The following is a 27,760-nucleotide window of genomic DNA, read 5'->3' as shown; positions in this document are numbered from 1 at the left end:
CGCTCTCATTATTTTGTTTAGTGTTTGGGCCCATATTTATACTTTTTGATACAAAACTGCGCAAATGCAGATTTGTGTCAAAAGGTATTGCATGATTCCAGGGCACCAGCCGGGCGCCATATTTATAGAACACCGCAAGCGGGTGCAAAGAGCGGTCTAGAGTCAAAGAAAATGATGTTAGCCGGGTGGGGGTGGCGGTATGAGATAAGGGGGTTTGCACCAAAAAATGACAGTAGGCTGGTTAGAGGCAAACACATGCCTCTCACCAGCCTAGCATCATTCCTGTTGCAAAATCATCAATACCTCATGACCCCTGTCTTTTAAAAGACAGGAGTCATGCCCACCACCCCAAAGGCCACCACAGGGGACAAGGGTACCCTGGCCATGGCCATTGCACCCAGTGCCATGTAGGGGGGGGCAGTTCAGGCCCCCCAATGGCACTTTAACATTTTTAAAAAATACTTACCTCTACTTACCTATACATACCTGGTCTGGGGTCCCCCATCTCCTGGTGTCCCTCTAGTGTGGGTGTGGGTGTTCCTGGGACTTGGGGTGGGCACCTATGGGCTCTTTATATGGTGTTTGCTATTTCAGCGCAAACTGACTATAAAGATGGGCCTCAGTGTTCTTCTTTGTCCGGAATCAATGATTACTCAGAGGTGTACTTACTTCTCGGCAGGATGCTGCAGAAACCATGCTTAATTGAGAATATCTGGGACAAGAACGTAGACAGCTGCTGAATGTGTCAGATGCAATGGAAGATGGCACTTCATACCTTAGCTGAAAAGTCCTATTTACTTGTAGTGCTTGTCATGGCCACACTTTCAAGGATTGCTGGGTGGCCTGTGGGTTGTCTGAAGAGTCACGGACACCAAGGTGACAAATTGTTGATATTTCACACAGAGCCTGGACTGGCAGTTAGTGGGGGTTTATGTGGAGGGCTTGGACTTGCCTATGTTTAAGAAGGGTAAGATTTAAGACAGATTATAGAAAGTATATTTATATTCTTCAGCAGGTTGTAGTAGTTGTGTGCTGATTTTATTTTGCTGCTGGCAGGTTGTTACAAACAGTATCCTTGAGTGGATTGGCAAGGAGGATACTGTACCACAAGGTACCAGAAACAGGAGCTCTTCTTGTGTCCGGGGGAACAGAACTTTGTGGGAGGGTTTCTATCATGAGGGTCCGGTTTTGACAACATGACCGCTTTCACAAGTCAAGCTTCACGACAAATATGCATGATGAGAAGGGACTGAGAAGCATAGACATTTGTGGGTAGCCACTCCATCTCACTACTACTTGAGAGGAGTAAGTCTTAAAGTCTTACTTATCTAGTTCCACAACCTAACCTTACACAATGTTAATATGCTCCTTTGGTGACACAAGGGAAATAGTAAAAGTTACAACTGCGACTTACCTCCAGAAGCAGGAGTACCAACGCAAGCTGCAGTATGGAGGGAGTACAGCTTCTCAGACGTAACCCCTCATGACAACTGATAAACATCCAGACATAAATATATTCCTAATACTAGATGGGGAAACTACACAACAAAGCATGTTGCACTATGTGGACACATGAGAAACTACCTTAGTAGCAACGGACATGCTGAATCCCAGGATCTACGAGGGCCATTTGCAAATCCAATTGCTCATAGAAAAGACACGCTGTGGTCTAATAATCCCCCATTTCTCCTGTCTAGTAAGATTATTATGATCCAAAACACAGTAATAGAAAGTTGTTTCATACTGCATATCCCAAAGTGATTGATGATGGGCAAAGGTTCAGAAGATCGAATTACAATCTCTAATCAATCTCTTTTCAAAGTAGGATTTGCTCTGCGGAAACAGGTCTTGGGAATATTCAAGTCTTGATAGTTTTCAGAGGTCAGGATGTTGGCTGCAAGTTGAGTGTGAAGGTTATGAGTTTGTCACATTCTCTCTCCTGGGCGCAGTCTTCAAGTAGTGTGGGATGTGAGAAAAGCAGGGAGGAGATGAAGCAACATGGAGGTGTGAGAAAGGCTAAGGGTTGTGCTGGCTGGAGGAACCACTGTTGGTACATGAACTATAGTGGGCAAAAGGAAACAGCAGATGAACTTAAGAATGGAAGATTGACATGTGTGTAGGTAAAACAACAGAACTCTAGAGGGCCTGGGAGTTTGCATGAAGTTCAGGCGCACACCCTCCATTTTGTAGGTTGGATCAGTGGGTACGCCTTTGTGTAGGGATGTTCCTGTCTCTTGGCCCATGCTGTGATCTTGGAAAGTAGTGGTAGCGAGTCTTGGGTATCTGATTCAGAGGCAAAACAGAATAAAATTGGATTTGAACAGAGATGATAAGTGGATTTCAATGAAAACCGCAAAGCAGGTTCTAGGACTGCTGAGGGTGAGTCAGACAGGGGACCCTCAAGGTACAGACTGAAGGCCAGAGAGCTGGAAGGTCCCAGAGCTTTCTGGAGATGTGGCAGCTGCAATAAATTCACAGCTGAAGACAAAGAAGAGAAGAAATTAGACTTATGGCCATCAGGGGAGCAGCAACACAAGAGACCATGATCCTGGGGTACAAAGCCATTTAGCAGTCACAAAGTGTGTGATTTGTATAATCACAGTGTTTGTGATGTTATCAAACCACAAAAAAGTGTGCTTAGAAACTCATCACAAGCCACAGCTTGGATTGGACATTTTTAGGGCGCTCCTTCAAAATAGCAATTTGTTAAAGTAAGTATCATTGTTTTGCAACTGAGATCCAGTCGCAAAACATTGACATTTTACAGACTCTTCAACAGGGGGTGTTAATCCATTGTGATCCCTTTCCCTTTATGGGTGTTAAAAATTATTGTAGGAGAGTAGGCAGTGGTCCAAGAAAGCCCTGTCAACCCTTAAACAAACAATCCAAAAAAACCTTTTATTTTTAAATGTAGTCACGTTTCCATTAGGAAAATGGGTTGCATTAAAAAAGTTGACTTTATAATAATGCGATCAAAAGCATGGTGGTCTGCCGACTGGAGCAGGTCACATCCTTGTGATCGTATCCAGTCATGGTGAGTCACAATATGCAGCCTACCTCATGAATACTGATGGAGTATGTTGGGTTGCTACCAAGCACGATTGAGATTTTTGTGAACCGACCTCTCAGTACGTTGATCAGTTCACTAAATTCTTTCCATTTGCAAGAAGTAGGTTCACCATTTGCACCATTTTGCGAATGAAAATCTTGTATATCAGGCTCCATCCTCTGAACTACAAAGCATGTTACTAAAATACTGAAATTGAACTCCTGTGCTTCGAAAATATTGAAGTCACAATGTTAGCTTCTAAAACACCATGGAGGTAAATTTAAATAGGTAAATATAGGTTTGTAGTAATAACCTCTCTATCTATGTACCTTGACGATATAATCTTCGAAGGGTATGGACGTGGAGTTAAAAGTAGTAAATCGCTACGCATCTCTATGTTTTTATCGTCACAATATTTTGTAAGTTGATATTGTGGCTGTTATGGTTTGGTGGCATTTTAGGCCAGATGTACAAAGCCTTTTTGTGGTCGCGAACGCTTTGATTCAGAGTGTGCCACTTGTGGCAGTGTTTTCCAGTTCTTAAGAGTTGCAGCCGCTTTCGAAATATGTTTAAAATACACCAGCGAGTACTTAGAAGAAGCCTTATCAGTGGTAGAGGTTCAGCTCAGGAGCATTTGCCAAGGAACAGGAAGTAATGGTGAAAAAGTCCATTGCCTCAAAGAGGAATGCATTGGTGAGCAATCACAAAAAATCACATAAACAATACAAAGAGAAAGTGAAAAGATGGGTTTAATAGTTGCCACGAAAGTCAACGGAGCAGCCATTAACATGTCTCTGATGCAACTTACATACCAGCCGATGTCATTTCCTGTAGTGTGAAGATGGGAGCGCCCTCAGCCTGGCTCCGAGACGTCTGTTGTTTATTTATTACTGCACAGGTATTTCAGAGTGCATTGGGTGAGAGACAGCAGAGGGGTAAGAGGGGCTTGAAGCCTATAGGGCTGGTTCGCTGCTGCCACTCGCTGGACCAGTCACAGCAGACCTCTCTGGCAGAGGCAGCAAGTGAAGAACCTGCTGGGCTTTTGACCAGGAGACTCAGTGGCTATGAATGCCTGACCCCCCCCCCCCTTCCAGGCTCAGCTGCCTGGATCACCTTCTAATGTATCAGCACAAGACAAACTGGATTCTTTTTTAATACATCTTTTTATTGATTTCAACAGCAAAACAAGATATAAATCGAGCACTGTCACAGATAGTTTCCCACACTAGACTACAATTAATACCCCTCCCTCCCCCAACCTCACACCACTAAGTGAGTCTCCAACCATATCTAGTGAGACCCCCGTGGTCCGATGTCCGCCGACAGCCATCCTGTCTGGGGTATCGCAGATATGACCTCTGTATTCATTCCATCATCGCCAAAAGTTACCCCATTTATAGGGGCAGCCCCAGCCCTCATAGACAACCTTTACAGCCAACATACACCAGTACATATCGTATTTCCAACTATTTCACTGGGTACTTGTTCTGCTCCCCATGCCTTGGTGCCAAACTGGATTTTAAGCAACATTTAATAACCTCTTGTACGGTACAGATGTGGAATCATTGTCTGCCCCATACGTTTCACTAAAGATGGTATGCACCTTTCAGATCTCATCAGGATAGTCATCACCACCAGAAGAACATGAATGATTCTTTACTTCATAAGAGCGATTGCATTCTACTTGATTATACACATCCTCTGGAAGGTTGTGTCTCACAAGAGCCACGGCAGTGGTCGAACCATGGATGATGGAGAAAGATGGCTTCTGGCCAGTCCACTTTAAAAGTAACACTGCTGACCAGAAACTTTCAACTCACTTGAGACAGTCACTTTACAGAAGATCCCTAAATAAAAAAACATCATGCGCTGACACATTAATAGGTGTGACAGTCTTCTTAGAGGGTGATGTTCACATGCGGGAAGTTAGTAATTTACATCGAGCACATGAGGCTTGAGGCAGTTACGCAGGCCTCAGGCTGAGTGGAGTCAAACATCATAATGCAGAAAGGCCCAAACATCTAGGGGCTAGAGATAAGGCAGGTGGAAGACTTTACTGCATAGGTTAGGGTGTTCTGGTTATGCAGACAAAATGCTTGCTGTCAGTGTATCAAGGTGGGGCTGCAGCTCACACCTTTCCTAGTCCTCTTCACCTAGCATTAGTGGGCCCTTCTTGAGGTCTTATGGCTCAGTTCCTACCTCACATTGTAGAGACCTGGGCTCTACTCTAGTGGTGGGCAGAAGTCGCCGAGTTTTACTCCATGGAATTCGACAGAGTGACCTAAAAACTCCAACATTCCCTGAGTTCCGCAAACGGCAGAATTCCAGTCCGTCATGCTGCAATACAAATGAAAACAGGGTGAAGCTCCCGTCTACCACTCAGTAGATTTTTGTACTCGAGCGCCAGCTTTTGCTACACGAGCGGCAAATTTCTCAATCTGAGGGTTAGTGTTGTGCCGCGACCACCCGCATTGAGAAATCGTGAAGGAAGGCGGTCTAGCACTCGTGTTTTCTTGCTCCTGCCTGCCAACTTAACGCAAGAAAAACTCTGCCACACGGTGGTTGATGGACTTTTGCCGAACTGTGTGCTCCAAGCAGAGAACGGAGTGGGCAACACTCAGCAAACAGTGCCAGTGAAGTGGAGTTTACCGCCCAGCCCAACTCTACTCCAGGCTTCGGCCCAGGATCTTGTGAATGAGAGTTTCAAACCATTTTTGTGAGTAATATGAATAACAGAATGACGGAATGTATATTCTTGGCAGCACACTCTTTGAAGTCAATGCACTCTAAGCACCCACAATTTGTGGCAGGCCATGGAAGTGAAGAACAATGACGTGGTGTAGTTTGGCTAAATTGTGAATCTGAGAGTTGAATGCAGGCCTCCTGATTCCAAAGTCTGCAGCTCAGACACTAGACACTCATACACCCTGAACGTTATGCTCTTAAACTCTGCATGGCAGTTTCTGAGAGTTCAAAGCTTTGTAGTCACAGGCAAGGTGGCTCAGTGAGTTAACACTTGCTGCAGACATCTACCTGAAGTCTATATGTTTGACCCCTCCAGCTGACAGCTGCTGCAGTTTGGTAAGGTATAATCTACATTGCATTCTTCTGCGTCAGTAAATTGAGAAACTTTACTTTAAGTAAGAGTAACACCTGTTATTTACAGACCTTAGAAATGGCAGCTCTGTGGCATGAAGGTCTATATAAGAAATACCTTAAGTCTGACTCAGCTATGAATCCTTATACTGTAGTCATTCCATCAGACTTCAGGTTAAAGTGTGGACTGGTGCTTCCATTCTTTTACTCTCTTCTTTGTCATGAGCTACACAACCAAGTCCTTTGCTTCAGACAATAATGGGAAGATCTGGAAACGCCACAAAGTATGGGCTATGGAGTAAGGCTCCACCATGGATCTCTTCAACCCATAAACTACTCCACACCAAGATATTCACTTGCGGTAATCACCACACCCACCGTGGAAAAACCTTAGCATATACCTCTGTTCCAAAGCTCCGGGGTTTCTGTGATCGACAGCCCGGCTTGATGTAAGTAGTCTTCCATGGAGTTGAAGAAGCATGATAATGCTTACACGCCAACGCCAACAACAGGCTCTACTTTAAGGCTGCAAGTGTCCCATTCCACACAGAACTATGACCCTTTCATGGCATGACCCTTTGACCGGCTTGCGGTGAGCCACTAGGGTACCCTAGACTAATGGTCTGGCATCCAGTATGAGGTCAGTTCGTAGCATGAGTTCAAAGTAAACCATTTGCTGAACATCATGTCCTTGAACACCCTCTTGCAGTATGGTGACCACCTAAGTAATCAACACTTGTTAATGAGCTCCATCAACAGAAGGTTACTTGTCCCAAAGAATCGAAGATCTTAGGCACCCTTGCTAGATGTTCCAATGAATAGACACATCACAATAGCATTGTAAGAGTTCCTGGTGGCCACCAACCATGGGGAGAAACGAATTATATGAATACTAAGACTATTGGTCTGTAAAATGCTGGTTGTGCTTTGTGTGGTCAGCATTGTCTGTGCTCAGGTAAAGGTAAGCCAAGGGCATCCTTGGTCCAGTCATGCTCCTCCTGAGAAGGGTAGGTTGTCATCGTTATTGTTAAAACATTCAGAATATCTCTGGTCAGGTGACGAAGGTCTTGCTAGAAGATCTTCGCCAGTAGTGGCACTTTACTACTGATGGAGCTTGTACTGAATAAACACTGCCTGTCATCTGCTTCCTGAACTCACTGGTTGCATCATCTGAACACAGATGAATCCAGTGCGGTTTGTTTCTTAAAACAGCCACCATGGGGGCACCCACAGAGTTAGCTCTGTGTGTATTCTATGAAGACCAGAATCAGTGAACTCACCATCTCCCTTGGGCTGGACAATAGTATCTGATGTTGCCTAAGCCCACCCTGTGCCACCACTCCATTGGTACCAAGCTGAGCTGCCCCCACCATGGTCTGAAGCACAGCTCGTTGGAGCCTACATCCCATCCATCATAAAGAGGTCTGATTTCTGCCGTCAACCTTTATGTTCTTTTTGCATTTATCACGCTAAGTGGCCAAAGCATGCTCAGACGTGGGTCTCGTGCTTGCTGTGCCACCGGATTCAAGCTAGCCTGGCTGATGAGGGGTGATACCCTGAAACTGGTCTTAGGATGCTGGTTTCTGGTCCAGGGAGGAAATGGCCTGGCAGCTTGCGATGGACTGTTCGAATGGGGAGCAGGGTGAAAACATATGGTATGTCTGGGTCCAAACTGGGGTGGCATGGTGGTCAAAAAACAATGGATTGGATTGGTTGTCCCCCGAGCAAATGCCAGTGGCTGAGAATAATTCAAGCATTCCATCTATCACCTTGTTGTTTTTGCACCTGCTGCCCTAAGTGCACTGGGTCTGTCCAGAAATGAGTCTGTGCTCTCTGTGTCACTCTATTCAAGCTAGCCTGGCTGATGAGCGGTGATACCCCGAAACAGGTCACCAGATGCTGGTTTCCGGTCCTGAAAGCACCTGGCCTGGCATTTTGGATGGGGGTGTTCCCATGGGGAGAAGGGTCAAGACTGATTTGCTTAAGGCTGGGTCCAAACTGGAATGGCATGGCAAGTAAACAAGCAATGGATTTATGTCCAGATCTGTCACCAAAGATGAATGTTTGACATTGTTCAGTTTTCCGTCTCTCATCTGTTCTGTTATTTTGGCATTAACATCTCACATCAACTAATGCCCACCTGACCCCCTACCCAAAATGAGGCCCTACTCCTTCAGTAGACCTTTTTGTGGTGTACATCAGTCTCCGTGAGGACACCTTTTTTTGGGAGTGAATCCTGACTTTCAAAACGTCGTTCTTGGATATAAATCTGTAATTCAATAGAGTAATAAGGGGGGACTTCGCACTGACCACACAAATGCGAGTATGGCAGTGCTTAGTTTGACCACTACCATGTACACTACTCAGAATGTAGCTCTGTGTGTTCATTAACATACCAGTAGGGGTTCAGGGTGTTCACGCTGAGCTTTTTGATGTTTTGGAGTGAAGCTGATCTGTTCCACCCAGCCCCACCACCCATAAACGTATAGGTCTGAAACAGACACCTTAGGAGTGCTGACCAGTCCCCAAGGGCTGTCAGTTAACTCGCTTGACTTTAAATGGGACCATCTTTGGTACTTAAACCAGCATCCACAGAACATCATTCGATCTTCTTAAAAGCGTCAGCGAAACCAGGCACTGAACTCTTCCCTTTGAGGTCACACCTTTCACCTGTTTGTGTTATGTGGTTAGCATTCGTGTAGCGCACAGGGTGCTATTATAATGTCTCATCAGGATACTGGTAATCCAGGCTGCTTTTCCCCACAATTCTGAGATTTCCATTGCAGACCGGGGTCAACATATCATCCCGTGATGATGTGCTTCATATATTGTGGTCAGCTTTTAATTTCGTTTTAACAGAGCTTTCGCCAAAGCACTTTACAGAGAATGGGGTCTAAGATCTCCCACATTGATAGATAAATTAGATTTGCCGTAAAGAAAGACGGGTGTACAGTCTAATCGGGAATGCAAGAAAACGATCAAGAAAAAGCTACAGAAAAAAAAAGCAATTTTTTAAAGTGAAAAGCTTTGTGTCGGAGAGAGACCTGTGTGACAGACAAATGTAAACAATGCCATTTAGGAAAAAAGAAGAAACATGAGAAAGGGCGTAGCAGGGGCGAGACCTCCAGGTGGGTTGAGAAGCAGAAGGTGGCCCATGAGAGTGCATGTAACTGTGGGCTGTGTTATGTTATGTGTATTTGTAAAGCGCACTGTCACACGCGAGGGTATTCAGCGCACTGGTGAAGCACGTCATGCACCTGCCCCGGTGCCGCAGCACATGCTGCACCGGGATGGGGTGCTTGGGTAGAATAGTGCTGTGCATGAGTGACCAATGGGACGCCCCTACCCCGTCTTGGGGTGCACGCTTCACAGTTTGGTGGAGGGGATGAGTGAGACAGAGCAGTCATCACTTCCTCCAGGCGGCCACCAACACTTCACAGGGCCCATAGCACGTGCTCACTGGCTCTGGGTCCCGGAAACCGCTCCTGTGCAGGGAACAGGGAATTACAGAGACATCCGGTAACTGTAGAGCAGCGTAGAGAGGACAGAGACAGACAGGTGAGGACGGGGGAGACGGGACAGAGACAGACAGCAGCGAGGACGGGGGAGACGGGACAGAGACAGACAGCAGCGAGGACAGGAGGGAGGAGAGAGACAGACAGGCGAGGACGGGGGAGACGGGACAGAGACAGACAGCAGTAAGGACAGGAGGGGGGAGAGAGACAGACAGACAGGCGATGGCGGGGGAGGACAGAGACAGTCAGCAGCGAAGACAGGAGGGAGGACAGAGACAGACAGCAGCGAGGACGGGGGAGACGGGACAGAGACAGACAGCAGCGAGGACGGGGGAGACAGGACAGAGACAGACAGCAGCAAGGACAGGAGGGAGGGGAGAGTCAGACAGGTGAGGGCGGGGGAGGACCGAGACAGTCAGCAGCGAGGACAGGAGGGAGGAGAGAGACAGACAGGTGAGGGCGGGGGAGGACAGAGACAGTCAGCAGTGAGGACAGGGGGAGGATAGAGACCGACATCAGCGAGGACAGCGGGGAGGGAGAGGGCAGACAGACATCAGCGAGCAGCAGAGGAGGCAGCGAGGCCCTGGATGCTCTCAGGAACCATCACAAGAACACGAAGTGACATCTGGCTTGAAAAGGAAGCCAGTGATGGGAATGAGGAGAGGCGTGGGCGGCAGCGGGGGTGTAAAAAGCACCCAAGTGCCGCACTGTAGTTCAGCTGCAAAGGTGAAAAGCAGGGGCAGCAATCCGTCAAGAGACACCAGGTGAAGAGAAGCTGAGCTGTGAAAGTACCAGGGGCGGCAGTCAGGTTTGGGGGATGATATAAATTGGGTGGCAATGAAATATCATCGGACTTTTGGAAGAGACAAATGCGAGGAGATTCCTTGGGCAGAGTTTTCTCCAGGAGCAGCGCTTTCAATTGGCATAAAAAATACCATAGGGTGACAATTAATATACCGTACACTAGCTTAACTTAGCATAAAACAATATAGTTTAGCATTACATATCAACACAATCACCAAACTTTAAATCAGTCCCACTGGCCAGAAACTGGAGAAGGGAGTTGGTGAAAGCGTTTATTAAGAGTGGAATGGGAGCATAGTCTCTGCTCAGAACCCCGAGAACCACATACTTTTGGGGTTCAAACCTGTGATTCAACCTCGTGAAGACACAGAGGTGAGTTTCTCGGAGGAGGAAGGGTCGGCACTTCCCATATTTGGTCTTTCAAGTGCATGGGCCTACCACGGTGGCTCTCCTTGCCCCCCTTCACAGATAGGCCAGAGCGCCAGGGAACCTGGGAACTCACAACAGACCTATGACCCCAAAGCAGACGAGGATCTGTTGGCTGCATGGTCTCTTCCTGAAAGAAGAGGACAGAGTCCTAATCCCGGATTACTCACTATAACTCATTGTGTGATATGAGCCAGTCACCACTTCTCATTTCCCTAGGTCTCTGTTCCAGGTCAGCAATGCTTAGAAACCTGACAATCGTGCCTGCCTACTCTGCACATTTCACACGGATGGAGCTAAGGGTATCTTAACTTCCCCAGGCCTCCTTTTTTTTCTTTTTTTTCCAGAAATCTGTTTATTGTTTTTTTCAGCCACATCGTAACATTTTCACTTTGCATCAACATTAGTACAGCAAATATTCGTAATTGCCAGTCATGTTGCGTAGTTATTCTAATGAAAAGCAGGTATCAAAACACACTGGCTATTAACAATCAGAGCTCTGAATGGAATTCTCAAATGTGCTCTACTAAATCTTACATACAGCAGGACACACTCACACCGACTGCGGATGATCCATGCAAGGAAAATTTGGGTCTCTGGTACGACATGCAGGGCAATATATGCTGCAGTGCCCCCCTAGTCCTTACGCAAAGATCAATACATTTTTACAGAGTTGTTCATGTAAGTGCTGGTCCTAGAGCAAGCAACAAATAACAATAATAATGATTTCAAACAATGGAGTACTATATCTTCAAGTGGTTGACAGTTATATAAACGTGTCTTCGTGCATGCGGAAGCCCCTCTATGACTCATGTGCGCGCCAACATATGATGGGATCATGCTTAAGCACCAGATGCCTGCTGCCTGTGTTGACCCCGCCTACACCTTTAAGACGAAAACAGAACTAGCAACTAGTGCTCAGGCAGGCACCACCGCGTGCTCCTATTTCTGGATTGGGCGCATTTCCATCACAATTACTAGTCTGACTCCTCCAAACCTGAGCCTGTTCCTGAGCCTTGCAAGTACGCAATCATCATCTCCCAGCTATCTGACAATCGATACCTGCGTAACCCCAGTGCATCCTCCCGTCTCAATGCCACCCCCTCTGCACCCGCCCAGATCTCAAACGATCGCTTCCAAACCAGTTCACTTGGCGCCTCTGCAGACCTCCACCTACGAGTTATCAGCCTTTGAGCCGTTACTAAGCCCAGGTCCAAAAATCTTGCGGCAGGCTTGTGGCGTGTGCTCCTAGGGAAGAGGCCCAGTAAACAGACCTCCCATGTGAACGGAATTGGACGTGTCGTGCACTCTGAAAAAAAACAGCCTACTACTGCTCTCCAGTAACAGTGTAAGGAGGGACAAGGCCATAACATGTGACTCATATCTGCATTAATGTGGTGGCAACGGGGGCATGCTGCATCACAACAGGAGAAATATCTGTTAATGCGAGCTGGCGTAACGTGTGCCCTGTGAATGATATAGAATTGTATCAGGCGAAATCGGGAGTTGCAGAGTACATTAATGTGGCTGGAGAGAACAGAGTTCCATTGTGCGTCTGTGAGTGGGGTAGCCGAATCGTTGTCCCAAGCCACGGGCAGTGTGGCATACTCTAGGGTCGTGTGCATACGCAGCGCATTTGCGAACCACCTAATCAGATGTTGCCCCTGCCCCATCACCTGTATATATTGTACCAGCAGATGGGTCGGGTGCGGTCGACAGGTCTCCCCACTTAGATGATAAAGATCGCAACAGCGAGTTATATAGCAGGAACTGTCCCACGGGAAGGCCTATTTCCCGGACCAGTTCAGAGAACGAGAGCAGCCTACCATCATTACACAGATCGCCCAACGTGCACAGCTCTGCCGCATGCCACTCGCGTAATTCAGCTCCTGACGTGACTTTGGAGCCACGAGGAGTACCCAGCAGTGCCAAGGCTGGGGCGCACGGAACAGTCTCACCCGTAAGGCGCAGAGACCTTCGGTAGCAGCTGTGGGCCACCCTAAGGAAGATCTGCACCGGTGGCGCCTAGCGCATGAGATGGTGAAACAGATGCGTCACCTGCATGAGGGACCAGGGGCCCGCAGCAGTCGCCGTGTCAGTAAGATGAAGGCCTGCTAGCCATTTGGACACCCACTGGAGCTGAGAAGCCAAGTAAAAATGCTCCAGATTAGGAGCCGATAGACCACCTCTCTCCAGCGGCATGTATAACTTCCTAAGCGCAACTCTGCAGCGCCCCCCGTTCCAGATACATTTTCTCAACTTGGGCTCCAGGCCCCTGAAGAAACTGGCCGGTATATAGTGTGGGAGGTTGGAAAAATAGTACAATAAGCGTGGTAGAACGATCATTTTCAACCGTGCGATCCTACCCGACAGCGGCAGTGTTTGCCAGAAAGCAATTTGGGATCTAATGGAGGACACCGCCCTCTTAAGGTTCCCATCAAATAAGACTTCCTTATGGTGGTAAATGCTTATGCCTAAATATCTGAATGTGTGGGGCTGCCAAGGAACAGTGTTTCCAGAGAGACAATGCTCTGGATTTGGAAGTGTGGGATCAAAGAGAAAGAGACACGACTTAGACCAATTAACCCTGAGTCCAGAGAGCAAGGCAAACTGCTGCAGTAGGTTCCCGACTTCTGGAGGGACGCGCGTGACATCTCTAAAATACAGTAAAAGGTCATCCGTATATAACGATGCCACATGCAGGCCATCTCCTAGGGCAATTCCCCAACAGGAGCCCTATCGCGTAGAACTGCCGCCAAAGGTTCCATGGCAAGGGAAAACAGCAGCGGGGAAAGGGGATAACCCTGTCTTGTGCCTTTACGCACATTCACTGTTTCCGAGATATTCCCCCCCACTTTAACCCAGACCTGAGGATTAGTGTATAGTAGTTTAACCATGCGAAGAAAAAGGGGCCCAATGCCAAACCGCTGTAGCACCTCAAAAAGGTAAGGCCACTCTAAAGAACTGAAAGCTTTCTCAAGGTCGAGGACAAGGTAGCCAGCCAACAGCCTGTCCCATCTTGAATAATGCATGACACGGAACAGCCGCCTAATGTTGTGTGATGTATCTCTCGCAGGTACAAACCCGTTCTGATCCGGGTGTACCAAGCCCGGTGTCAAAAGCGCTAGACGCAATGCTAGGGTTTTGGCCAGTATTTTATAATCTGTGTTGAGCATTGCCAATGGACGGTATGAGCCCAATTCCGTCGGGTCTTTGCCGGGTTTGGGAAGGGATACTAGCATCGCCTCATTCTGGGATGCCGACAAGAATCCCCTCTGCACAGATTCTTCGTAGACGCAGAGCAGCCGGGGCGCAAGGATTGAAGCAAATGTCTTGTAAAAGTCGTCCGGCAGACCATCCGGGCCCTGTGTCCTACCAGCCGACAGCTCGCGGATACTGGCCTGAATCTCAGTGAGTTCAAGGGACTCCTCCAACGCATTCCTCTGGGCGGCCGTCAGGCGAGGAAGCACAGCCCCAGAAAGAAACTCAGCACAGGCCTGTCGGTGGGGAGTCGCAGCCGAGACATACAGAGTCTTATAGTGCTGCGTGAACGCAGAGTGTATTTCCAAAGGTATATGAAGTATATAACGAATCTCCACAATTGGGCCGTGATCTCGATCACTTCTGGTCAGCCAAGCCAGAAGCTTGCCCGATTTGTCTGCTGAGGCATGCGTACGTGCCGAGTGAGCAGCATAATTTAAACAACGCAACCGCTCGAGAAGGGATAAGCGCTCAGCACGAACCTTAGATAACAGAGCCACCTCAGTGGGACTTCGGGCAATTTCCCTCTCAGGGCGCAGCAGGCTCCGCTCTATATGGGCAAGATCATGCTCAACCGAGCAACGCAGATTCCACTGGGTCCCCATGCAATGGCCTCTGATGAAAACCTTAAAGGCGTCCCACTCCAGCAGGCCCGAAGAGGCAGTGCCTTCATTATGCTTAAAGTATTCGGGGATTGCCACAGCTAACGATGCTTTAAATGCTGCATCCTCCAGGAGCTCAGGTCTAAGATTCCAAGTGGGGACAGCTGGAGGGGAAGCATTCCAAGCCAAGCGCACAAGCTGTGGTTTGTGGTCAGAATGCGTGCGACCCAAATAATCCGTGTCTATGACCGCAGAGGATAAAATTTGTGTACAGAGTATTCTGTCAAGACGCACATGTAGGGAGTGTGGGGGCAGAGTAATACGAGTAAACTCTATCTATGGCATTACGGTGCCACCATATATCAATCAAGCGCCAGTTTTTGGTCCAGGTGGCTAACGCACGTGCAGCTGACACAGGAGGCGATGTAGGCAGTGGGGGTAAGGAGCGGTCTAAGTCTATATCTAGCAAGCTGTTAAAGTTCCCTCCCAGTAGCCAAGGGTAATCACTCCACCCTGACAACTGGTTATACAAAGTGTGCAGGAAGGAGGCCTGATCCACATTCGGGGCGTATATGGAGCCCAGCACTATGGCACGGCCTGCAAGCCGCCCCCGCACCAAGGTAAATCTCCCCTGAGCATCTATGATTTGGTCTTCTGCTACAAAGGGGACGCCCAGCATGATCCAGACCAGGGCGCCCCTGGCATAGGTAGAGTGGCCCGTTGCGTATAATTGCCCTCTCCAGCGCCGCTGCAAGCGGGGAATCTCCGGGAGCGCCAAGTGGGTTTCCTGCAGAAAGGCGATGTGCACTGAGTGTCTTTTAAGATATGAGTATATGGAATACCTACTCTTAGGCGTGTGCATGCCGCGTACGTTCCACGTAATAGCAATGTGTGAGTTCATGGCAGCGTCTGGTTGGTGTGGCTGTGCGCTATCTGTTCGGCCCATCAGCGCTAGTTTGTGCATACAATGGCGGGACCCCAGAACCCAGACTGGCATCTTGTGTATAGACCGTAATCAACAATAACAAACCCAATACCATCAGAGCAGATGAACAACCGGTTTCCGCCCAAACCAAACAACCTATACAGTCAACAGAATAATTATACATGTTAGTTCTCCTCTGGTAGGAGAGTCAGATAGGTTTGTGTGGATAACGGAGTGAAGGGCCAGTGGCGAGCAATGCCAAAAAATAACTAGAGTACCAGTGAAGGCTACGCAGCCCACCCACCGATTACCCCATGATTCAGCAGGCGCGTCGCTGGTCGACATGTACAGAATGATACAGCGTCCCCTTAGACAAGGCACACAGCTCATGCTGAGGGAAGAGTTCCAACGCCTCCGGGCCACCCAGGTAGGCGCCAGTAGAGTCTAGAACAGATCATCTGCAGTGCCGGGGGTCACTCCCAGGCATGCCGGGAAACTCAACTCAAGAGAGCCGGTCCGGTGTAGTAGGTCGGTCACTGGGAGGTTGTGAAATTTTGGTTTCCGCTGCCGACGCTGTCGGAGAGGCATTAATAGCCGCTGCCGACTGCAGCGCTTCACGCCGCCCCTGTATAATTTGTTCCAGATCAGGAGCGTGTTTCACGTTCTCAGTGGTTGCACCGCCTCCTTTGCGGCCGTGCCTCGCTCGGCTGCGACTACTCCTCGATGCAGGCGGGTTCCCCTCCGCCTCCTGGCCCTTGTTACGGCCTGTTGACTCCAGCCATTCCCATGCTGCTTCAGGCGTGGCAAAGAAGTGAGATTTGTTCTCGGCTATAATGCGGAGTTTGGCTGGGAATAAGAGAGAGTACTCAAGTCCGGAGCCAGAGCTTCAAGGGTAGGTAGGAGGCACGGTCTCTTTGCACCGCCAATTTGTAGTCCGGCAACAGCATTATCTGCGCATCATCTGCTCGGGTGGGGGGGAGGATCTGATAGTCTTGAGAATGATATCTCTGTCTGCATAATGGAGCAAGCGGATTATAAAGGGGCGAGGGACGTTTCCCGGAGGCCTTGGTCATGTAGAAATCCGATGCGCTCGCTCCACTGAGAAGAAAGGGGTCAGTGTTCCCTCCGGTACTAACCGTCGGAGGCAGTTTTCAGAGTAGACCACAGCGTTGCGACCCTCCGCGCCCTCCGGCAGTCCAACCACCCGATGTTGTTTCTTCGGGTGCGGCCTTCCGCATCTTCAACACGATGCTCCAATTCTCCTATGCCGGTCAATGCGTCTCCCATTTTGGTTTCTAGGCGGGACGTCGCCGGAGCCAGCCCATCCACCCGCGCCTCAATCATACTTGTCTTGTCTGCCAAGTTACGGTGATCTGCTTGCAACAGGACAAGGTCAGTGGCCACCTTGTCTATTTCGGTTTCCAGGGATGTGCGGGCCTGCTCCAGCGAATCACTAATGCGTTCCACCGCAGCCAGCACAGCATCAAGCTTTTGGCTGTCTTGCGTTGCGGCATCCTGCGACCGCCCAGCCCCAGTTCCAGAGCGGAGGCGGCCGGTCCCCGCCATGTCTGGGATCTTTAGGAACGTCAACCGGCACCTCCCCATCAACTAGGCGGCACACAATGGGTACCGTCCCGCGGGAGCCCACCAGCGCACCCAGCCAGGCCAGGACCAAACTGGAGGGTCAACTTAATGAATGTTGCAGTCGTGTAGCGGAGCAGGCCCCCCAAGTCAGCCCTCAGTGCCTCCCAGTTGGCTAAACCAATGACTCAGTCTCTTACCACTGTAGTCCAGCGGGGGCTAGCTCCTCGCCACCAGCACCAAAACCAGCGACAGATCCACTCCCATGCCGCTCCAATCACTATCTGTACCAGCATTCCGTCAGGTCAATGAGGGCTTGGCCCGCTTGCATGCGCCCCCAGGATGGCGCCCAGCCAGCAATGCCCCTGCAGACTTTTCCTTCCGCCTTCCTCCGGTCTTCAGACAGCCAGTATACAGCTCCCTGGGTGTCCCAGGCCAACTCGCGGCCCAGCTCCTCAGCACCACACCTCCTCTAGTCAGCGCAGGGGCAGGCCCCAGACAATCGCAGCAATACCGCGCCAGGAAGCCCGGCCCCCCCGCCTCGACCCATCCCAAGGCTCTCCGGGCCCCGCCGCCGCTCATCTGGTGCGGGCGGCAGCCACAGCGCCGCCTCTCCCCAGGCCCCGACAGCTGGGCCGCCCGGCACCTCAGCAGGGCACTCCGCTGGGCCCGCGCCTGTCGCTCAATGCAACTCCCCAGGCCGCAGATCCCTCGTGCGCGCAGCCTGCTCCAACGTGGCCCAGGGGGCCACAACCAGGGGCTACGGCAGTCTGGAACGCCTCAGCGCCGCAGCGCACCGGTCATAGGAGCGCCACTGGCCGCGCGTACACTGGATGCTGCCGGATAATCCGGGCTTGGTCACGCCCCCCTTCCCTAGGCCTCCTTTTCAGTAGTTCTGATCTCTTTTTATTTTGTACATGATTCTGGGCTGTGCAGAGTTCTGATGAAGCAGTCTTCATTCATTCTATCACAAGGAGCTCGGACGACTCTGCAGAGTTCCTTGAGGCCTGTGTTAAGATAAGCTGGTTTCTTCTAGTGCGCCGAGTGCAGCATAGAGGCTGCTTAACTCTTGGGATGGCAGTGGAATTGAGCAGGTTACTAGTGGGAACTCTGCCCGGGACACTCAAGATATGTGAAAACAAGGAGTGGGCATTGATGGCCTGCCCAGGACTACCACATGTTGTACAGTGCGATGGACACCATTACCTTAATAGGGTGTAAGGCTGAGACCTCACTAGCTGTCCATCAGTTTGAGGGGTAGTGCTACGTGACTCAATTTTATCCAATCAGAAGCCATGTCTGAAAGATCCTGTCTAGACTAGAGCAATATCCAGCATTACGTCACATGGAAGGTATAAAAGGTACTGTTAACATGGTGGAGGAAAGACAGTGCAAAGTGAGTGTAACATGAGCGACGTGTGTTAATCAAAAGGTACTTCACACATCCCTGCACTGGACTGAAGATCACACTGTTCTTTACTAAATGTTGATTAAAGGACCAGAAAGGCTGATGCATGCTTGGGCCGTCATCTAATATAGACAGCAACTTCACAGCAGGGCGGAAGGTGGCCATGCCATGTGTGTTTGGGCCAAAAGCTGAACTGGTGAGAATTTGGGACTGTGTGATGACATAACCTCTCTGCACCGTGTTCTCCTGTTCACACTGCCCAGCTCCCCAGTGTGGCAGACAAGCGAGGTTGCAGATCTTCTTACCAACCTCCCTTGGATCAGCTCACTTGTTGCAACCAAACAAATGCGATTTGTGGTTCAAGATGGCAGCCATCTGGTGGCGCCAATGTGTCTGGGATTCAGGTGGGGTCTGGTGTATGGTCTTGCACAGGGGGAGGATTGAAGGAGGAAAGTTGGTGAAGGTTAGGAATACCCGAAGGAGGACGGATAGGTCGTGTACCAATGCAGTGATCAGTAATATCCTTGTGGATAACCGTTCCCACATGTTGACACTGAGGACCATGCTTTTGCCATAATCAAGTTAAAGTAATTTTTTGAGCTTTTTCATCATATTCGGCCCTAAGGCCACAGAGGACAAAATATTCTGAAGGTAAGTTTCTATATAAGCAAAATATCACTATATATAACTCCACATATATGTACCTTGAAGATATGTATATCTTCAAGGTATGTAGATGTGGAGTCAAGAATAGTACATTTATACTTACCTATTTGTACTCACCTTCTCGATATTTTTGTCCTCAATATCTTTGACACGATATTATGTCTGTGCTATATTTTTTGGTTCTGATATTCTATCAGTGATCCTCTTACTTTGTGTCACCAAGTTTCTGTGTTTGCATAGGTTGAATTTGGCATTATTATTACTATCTAGTTCATAAAGCTTTTCTTTCTTCTCATTACTCTAGCTCCCTGAGCCTCCGTCGTCCATCATCCCCTTGGAGTCGCTGGTCGATGGACGATGACTACTGGTCTCCAGGATGGATCCATCTCAACATGCAGGGCCTACTGCACACTGAGCCAGTCCGATCAGGGGGGCAGTGAAAGCCGGGCAAACCAGCGGCTGCCTGCCGAGATGAACCTATTGTATCGCAAGACCAAGATTGAGTGGAAGCAGAAGGAGGAGGATCCTAAAAAGAGGTAGGAGGCTGTCTAACCTGAAGAATAAGCTAATAGCTAGCAAGGCAGATCACAATCCCTCCGCTGCCACCAGGTGTCAATACTAAATAAACAGAGGGGCGTGGTGAGGTCAAAGTAACTAACTGGTGTTTATGTACATCCTCCTTTCATCAGTTACTGAGATACCTCTTATGAAAGAATAACAATCAAGCCCTTAATAATTAAAATACAAAACTTAGAAATATTCTCTATCTCTGCTGGCAAAAGTAATGACCATTTATTCATTTTTTGTGCGTGGCAGAAAACCACAGGCAATATGTTTTGGAGTTATAGAAAGAAAGTTTGGGTTCACATGTACTAAAGGTGTGGGGCACGTGCAGCAAAACAGTGACCAAAGGATGACATAGACAACTTGGAACCTGGATATAATTTTCCAGTGGGTCCTCAAGACTTTCTTCCAGCTAAGAAGCCTTATCTGTGAAGGTATTTGTTTACTGACATCTATGCAAGGAGTTAGAGGTTGCACTCTTAGTAAGTCACTGTTCCATTGCCAAACTGGCCATTTTAGTGAAAGTGTCACCATCTGTCATTCAGCTCTCGACATAATAATGAGATCTATCATGTACATATGTTTGTTTTGGGTGGCATTTAAGGGTATGTGAGAACCTGGGGGATAGCAGTGCATATTTTTGTAGAAGGGTATCAGAAGAAACAGCGATTGAGACACAGGGTCATTCAGCAGCTGGTGCTGACTACCACTGGACGAGACTTTGATTGAAGAAATGGGTCTCCAGTTTCTTCCATTAGTGGATGATGGACAGAGTTTGCTTAATGTGGCTAGAGCTGGGTCTCCAGACCCTTGTTGTGTATCAGAAAATCTGAGGTCAAGTCTTCTTCCTGGGTGGGCCTGACTTATGCATCTGAAAGACTTCCTCTGGCCATGGACACAGGCTCCAGAGTCCTAGCTTGCTTTCACTGTGTTGACCATGAATTGCTCTAGGAGAGTTTGATGGATCATACTGCACCCAAGTAGCGATGCTTCCTGACAATTCCCTCTTTCTTGCTTGGCTCACTTTAACAGGTGACCATGGGATCCATGGCAGGTTTGCTGCAGATAAGGGTTTTCCTAGGACACCCTGTCTGCTATCAAGATGAGGTGATCAAATGATAGCATCTTGATCCATGGTAAGCCATGTTATGAATACACTGATGATACACGGCCTAATGACTCATGTCTGCTGATCCTGAAGCGGTAGTCTTTGGTGAGGTCTTCAGACAAATTGCGCAGAAGTGGTTTTAAAATTCAGCACGGACTCTGAGGTCATAAACAAAGATTCACAGAATCAGGCACTTAAGCACTCACTAATTACCTAGGTTTTATCTCGGACCACTTTATACGTATACAACTTCAAAGCTATGATGACTGTGCATAGTCCCAGAATTCTGCACACTCTTGTCTACCCTTTCCAATATTCACTGGTCTTTTGTCTCAACAGCATTAATTTAAAGATTATCATGACAACTAAAGAAGTCTGTAGTCTGCTTGAGGTAGGTAGACACTGATACAGAGGCAGCTGTAGAAGTCTGGAGCCTGACTGGGGCAAGTAGAAAGGTATGCAAAGGCAGCTGGATTAGGCAAATGCTGATGCAGAGGCAGCTGGGGAAGTTAAGAGTCTGCTCGGTGTATTTAGACATTGGAAGAGGCAACAGAAGATGGCTGCAGTTTGCTGAGGTACATAGACACTGATGCACATGCCTTCTTGGGGCAGGTGGAGCTGATATAGAGGACATCAAAGTCTGCAGGTGAAGGTGTGATCAGATGTGGGCTGGTGCAGAGACCGGGGTGCTGTGCTTGAGGGAGGTACTGGCTACTGCAGAAACATTACAGGTCTTCTTGGGACACGTGTGGGGGATGCAGAGGGCATAGAGGTTTGCAGGTGGTAGGTGCGGTCTGATGCAGAGGGTGGTGTGCTGTGCTCGGGGGAGGTACAGGCGGATGCAGGAACAGAAACAGTCTTCATGGGGCAGGTGTTGATGCTACAGAGGACATGGGGGTCTGCAGGTGAAGGTGTGGTCAGGTGTGGGTGATGCAGAGGACATGGATGTCTGCAGGTGTGTTCAGGTGGGGGTGATGCAGAGGACATGCAGGTCTGGAATTTAATGTGTGGTCAGATAGGGGTGATGCAGGGACAGAAGAGGTCTTCTTGGGGAGGTGGGTGTGATGCAGAGGACATGCAGGTCTGCAGGTGAAGCTATGGCCAGGTGTAGGCTGATGCAGGGGACATGGAGGTCTGCAGGTGTCAGGTGTGGGCGATGAGGAGGTTGGTGTTGTGTGCTGGGGAAAGGTATGGGCAGAGGCAAAGACAGAATAAATCTTCCTGGGGCAGGTGGGGACTGATGCAGAGGACATGGGGGTCTACAGGTGAAGGTGTGGTCAAGTGTAGCTGATGGAGAGGACATTGAGGTCTGCAGGTAAAGGTGTGGTCAGGTGTGGGTGATGCAGAGGACATGGATGTCTGCAGGTGCAGGTGTGTTCAGGTGGGGTGATGCAGAGGACATGCAGGTCTGGAATTGAATGTGTGGTCAGATAGGGGTGATGCAGGGACAGAAGAGGTCTTCTTGGGGAGGTGGGTGTGATGCAGAGGACATGCTGGTCTGCAGGTGAAGCTATGGCCAGGTGTAGGCTGATGCAGAGGACATGGAGGTCTGCAGGTGTCAGGTGTGGGCGATGAGGAGGTTGGTGTTGTGTGCTGGGGAAAGGTATGGGCAGAGGCAAAGACAGAAGAAATCTTCCTGGGGCAGGTGGGGACTGATGCAGAGGACATTGGGGTCTGCAGGTGAAGGTGTGGTCAAGTGTAGCTGATGGAGAGGACTTTGAGGTCTGCAGGTGAAGGTATGATCAGGTGTGGGCTGATGCAGAGGATGCTGTGCTGTACTTGGAGGAGGCACCGGCTAATGCAGGGACAGGAGAGGTATTCTTATGGCAGGTGTGGGTGATGCAGAGGACATGGAGGTCTGCAGGTGAAGGTGTGGTCAGGTGTGGGTTGATGCAGAGGGCAGTGTGCTCTGCCTAGGAGTGGAATGGGCTGATGCAGAGCCATAAGATGTCTTTCTGGGTCAGGTGGGGGTGATGCAGAGGACAAGGAGGCATCTTCACCGATCTTGGACACCAACACACAATACTAGTTTCCCCTGCCCTTGTGATCTCTAAGGTGGCATATGCTAGGAGCCTATACCTTGTCACAGAGAGCATCCTTATATGAAAATTACAAAGGTGTCAGAATGATCCAGACTTCTCCTACGCCTTAATCTTAAGGGAACACGTGATGCCAATCCCACAAGCCCTTCTATGGCTGCCTATAGGTAGGAGATCAATGCTTAAGGCACTCTGCATCACCTGCAGAATCACTCAAGGAAAGGGATGATTATACCAAACAATCAATCAAACAAATTTCTTAAGCGCACTACTCACCTGGTAGGGTCTCAAGGTGCTGGGGGGTGGTTACTGCCCGAAAGGGCATGTTTTGAGGTGCTTTCTGAAGGTTAGGAGGTCCTGGGTCTTGCGTAGGTTGGTGGGGAGGGAGTTCCAGATTTTGGCAGTGAGGTGGGAGAAGGATCTGCCGCTGGAGGTGGTGCGTTGGATGCAGGGGACTGTAGCAAGGGCGGCGGAGAGGAGCTGTCGAGTTGGTTTGTGGAAGTTGATTCGTTCGTTGAGGTAGGTCGGTCCGGTGTCGTGGAGGGCTTTGTGAGCGTGGACAAGGATTTTGAAAATGATCCTTTTGTTGATGGGCAGCCAGTGTAGGGATCTGAGGTGGGCAGAAATGTGTTCTTGGCGAGGGAGGTTGAGGATGAGACGTGTGGCTGCATTCTGGATGCGTTGGAGTTTTCTCTGAAGCTTGGCTGTGGTCCCTGCATAGAGGGCATTGCCGTAGTCGAGTCAGCTGCTTATGAGGGCGTGGGTGACCGGTCTTCTTGTTTCTAAAGGAATCCATTTGAAAGTCTTGCATAGCATGCGAAGGGTGTTGAAGCAGCAGGATGATATGGCGTTGATTTGCTGAGTCATGGAGAGAGATGAGTCGGGTATGATGCCGAGATTGCGTCCGTGGGTGGTGGGTGTTGGGGGTGGTCCAAGGGTGGTGGGCCACCAAGAGTCGTTCCATGATGTCTTGTTGGGACCGAAGATGATGATCTAGTTTTTTTCTGAGTTCAATTTGAGGTGGCTTGCTGTCATCCAGTTAGGGATGGCGAGGAGTCCGGCGTGTAGTTATTCATGGCGGTAGATGGGTTCCTCGTGAGGGAGATGATGAGCTAGGTGTCGTCAGCGTATGAAATGATGGTGAGGCCGTGGGGGCGGATGATGTTGGCGAGTGGAGCCATGTAGATATTGAAAAGGGTGGGGCTGAGGGAGGGTCCTTGGGGGACCCCACAGATGGTCTTGGTGGCTGTAGACTGGAAAGAAGGAAGGCGAACTCTTTGGGTTCTTTCGGAGAGGAAGGAGGTGAGCCAGTCCAGGGCTTTGTGGCGAATCCGGCATCGAAGAGGCGTGTGCAAAGGGTTTGGTGGCATATGGTGTCGAAAGCTGCGGAGAGGTCTAGGAGGATGAGGGTGACGGTTTCGCCCTTGTCCAATCTGGTCCTGATGTCGTCTATACAGGCAATGAGGGCGGTCTCGGTGCTGTGGTTTTTGCGGAATCCAGACTGGAAGACGTTGAGTATGTTATTGTCTTCTAGGAAGCAAGACAGTTGTATGTTTCCTAACTTCTCTATGACCTTTGCGGGGACGGGGAGGAGAGAGATGGGTCGGTAGTTTGTGAGATCTTCAGGGTCTGCTTTGGGTTTTTTGAGAAGAGCGTTGTCTTCGGCGTGTTTCTAAATATCTGGGAAGGTTGGGGTCAAGAAGGAACTGTTGATGACGGCCCAGAGCTGGGGCGAGATGATTTGGCTGGCCTTGTTGAAGATGTGGTGGGGGCAAGGGTCTGTTGGGGAGCCTGAGTGGATGGAGCTCATGGTTTTGCTGATTTCTTCGTCGTTGGTGGGGGTCCAGGTGTTCAGTCGGTTGGTGCGGCAGGGTGCTGTGGTGTTGGTTGTGTCGTGGTGGTGATGGTGGGTGATGACGATGTGAAGCTGTTGTGTATGTCTGCGATCTTGCGGTGGAAATAGTTGGAGAGGGAGTTGCAGAGGTCTTGGGAGTGTGGAGGGTCAATGGTGCAGGATTTAGGTTTGGTGAGTTCTTTGATGATGGCAAAAAGTTCCTTGCTGTTGAGTGTGTTATCGTTCTTTGTAGAATGATTGTTTGGTGGTCCGGATGAGTTGGTGATGTTTGCGCATGGCTGATTTGAGGGCGGAGAAGTTGCTCACTGAGGGTTCTTGGCGCCAGGCTTTCTCATTTTTTGGGCATTCTCGTTTAGAAGACTGAAGTTCTGTGGAGAACCAGGGGGCGGTCTTGTCTTGGTTATTTTGAGCGGGGTGAGAGAGTCCGCGCATGTTTCTAGCCATCGTGTGAAGTTGAGGGCGGCGGCGTTGGGGTCATTGGTACTGGGAGGTGGAGCTTGTGCGAGGTTGGAGATCAGTTGTTCTTTGGAGATCTTGTTCCACTTGCGGTAGGGAGGTAGGATGTTGTTGGTGGTAGGTGGCGGGTTTCAGGAAGGAGAACTGGACGCAGAGGTGGTCATTCCAGTGGAGTTCGGTGGTGTGAGTGAAGGCGATGTGGCTGCTGGAGGTGAAGATGACGTCTAGCGTGTGTCTGGTTGAGTGGGTGGGTGAGGTGACCAGTTGCTTGAGGCGGAGGTTTGCGAGGTTATCCAGCAGGGCCTTGGAGTTGCAGTCATGGGTGCTTTCCAGGTGAAAGTTAAGGTCACCAAGGAGTAGGTAGTCTGCGGAGGTGAGGGCGTGGGAGCTGATAGTGTCAGCAATGGTGTCACAGAATGGGGGGGCGGGGTCCTGGCGGTCTGTAGAAGAGGGTTGCTCTTAGGGTGGTGTTGGTGTTGATGTGTACCTGAGTGTGTATGTGCTCTGCGTTGTCTAGGGTGTCGTTGGGGTTGGTGGAAATCTTGATGGAGTTTCTGTGTATTATGGCGATTCCTCCTCCTGGTTTGTTGGTGCGGTCTCTACGGGTGATTTTGTATCCTTCTGGGATGGCTATGGCGATGTCAGGTTCCAATGAGGCGTTCATCCATGTTTCAGTGAGGAAGGAGATGTCGGGAAAGTTTGTGGTGAGCAGGTCCCAAAGCTCGATGGCGTGCTTGTGGATGGAGCTGGTGTTAAGGAGGATGCAGTTGAGGTGATTAGGGGATTTGGTGCTGTTGTGGTGCTTGTTGGTGTTGTTGGTGTGAGTGCAGGAGAAGTGGCATGAGGGGCATGTGAAAGGTCCGTGTGTGTGTCTGGGGTTGGCCTGGGTGCAGGCGGTGTGCCTGCCAGGGTTGAGAGCAAGGAGCTCTGTGGAGGAGTAGTGGCACTTGGAGGGGCTGGAGGAGCGTGGACCATGGCGACGGGCACTGGGCGCAGTCCAGGCGTGTACGGGCGCAGACGGGCTTTCCTCTGGTTCGCCTCCACAGCTGAAATTTAGACAGTACTTAAAAAACAGGATGCTATGCACCGGATTAGCACCATGGGTCTCTGTGCTCCCTTACCGAAAGGGATCCATAGAAGTATCCTTCTTTTCAGGTCAAATGGTAAACCTATGGAACTCCTTTCTAGGCAAAATACGAAGTGTTCAGGAACATTTGAAATTCAGAAGAGAGGTGAAAACATGGCTGTTTCTGGAATACGTTCTGGTGCATTGGTGACACAGCTTGGAAAAATTAGCAGCCCCCACCCACTTATAGCCTGTGTCAGTGGACACCTACCTGACCAGCTGCGCACACTGAGAAGAGAGATACAGGCCCCCATCGAGGCCAAGAAGTCATGGCCATCTACCATAGCATAATACACAGCTTTGCCCCATACTCGAAAAACATAGAAACAAATCATCACCAGCCTATAATAAACAATTGAAGACCCCTACCTTCCAGGCATCGGCTTACTAAAATAGCTAATACTAGGAGGATGCGTATTCATAAGGGTTGCAATCACCTCAAGTGGATGATAAATGGAGAGTTCTGACTTAGGGTCTGACTTAGATCTTGGTGGACGAGTTACTCCGTCACATTGGATATAAAGGGATTTAGATTTTGGCAGACGGAATATCTGTCACCATTGTGACGGAGTAGCCCATCTGTCAATATCTAAATCAGGCCCTTAGTGCATTCTTTCAGATCACAATCCATACTAAACTCCCTATCTTTGCCACTAGTGATATGCAGGTTGACGGGAACATAAATGTGTCCACTTAACTAAAGACTCTACAGTAGGTGGATTGCTAGCTACTCATAGTGACTGAGACCCACCACTATCAGCTGGTGAAATGGAGTACTGTAGCTTAACCATTCTCTGCAGATCTCGATCTGTGCTAGCATTTCCTGTCTCTACTAGTCATATGTAGAATCACAGCAGCAGAAGTTATCCAAGTGGATCACTGGCCTTCCTCTGGCTAATTTTACAGACCCACCTGGTGATGGAAGTGGAATAATTTACACCGGGAACCCATCCCACTTCATGTGTTGAGAGTTGATATTGTGTGACACACACTGCCACAGTGTGAGTTGGAAGATTTGTTAGGCGCTCTGACACCCTTCATTCATCATGCCAAGGCAAGAAAAAGAGCTCCTCTGCTCACCCACGCACAATACAAAAATGCTTCCCACACAGGCACACAGCTATGATAACACTCTTCCAACCACACACTCCTGAACTAGTGATTGCTGCTAGTCCCAGAAGGCACTTCAGCACCCCACTTAAAGGTAAGAAGCACAATTTAAATACTTTAAATCAATCCATCAGGTATCGCCAAAGCTTGGCTGTTTAGCATATTCCTT

At 49.3% G+C, this 27,760-nt stretch overlaps 1 protein-coding gene across 6 annotated transcripts in view; it reads left to right on the top strand.

Annotated features, from left to right (window-relative positions):
• The window catches only part of NYAP1 (neuronal tyrosine phosphorylated phosphoinositide-3-kinase adaptor 1), a 331,064-nt gene that overhangs the window by 57,352 nt on the left and 245,952 nt on the right, over window positions 1–27,760 (top strand). For all 6 annotated transcript variants that reach the window (XM_069215640.1, XM_069215637.1, XM_069215642.1 and 3 more), the window contains exon 2: window positions 19,638–19,869. In XM_069215640.1, coding sequence (XP_069071741.1) covers window positions 19,691–19,869 — 179 coding nt within the window. In that variant the 5' untranslated portion in view covers window positions 19,638–19,690. The remainder of the gene's footprint in view (window positions 1–19,637; window positions 19,870–27,760) is intronic.

This window comes from Pleurodeles waltl, chromosome 12 (genome assembly GCF_031143425.1).
Source record: "Pleurodeles waltl isolate 20211129_DDA chromosome 12, aPleWal1.hap1.20221129, whole genome shotgun sequence".
Classification (NCBI taxonomy): Eukaryota; Metazoa; Chordata; class Amphibia; order Caudata; family Salamandridae; genus Pleurodeles; species Pleurodeles waltl.
The sequence above is the reverse complement of the archived record's forward strand: the minus strand, read 5'-3'. Positions and strand labels throughout refer to the sequence as shown.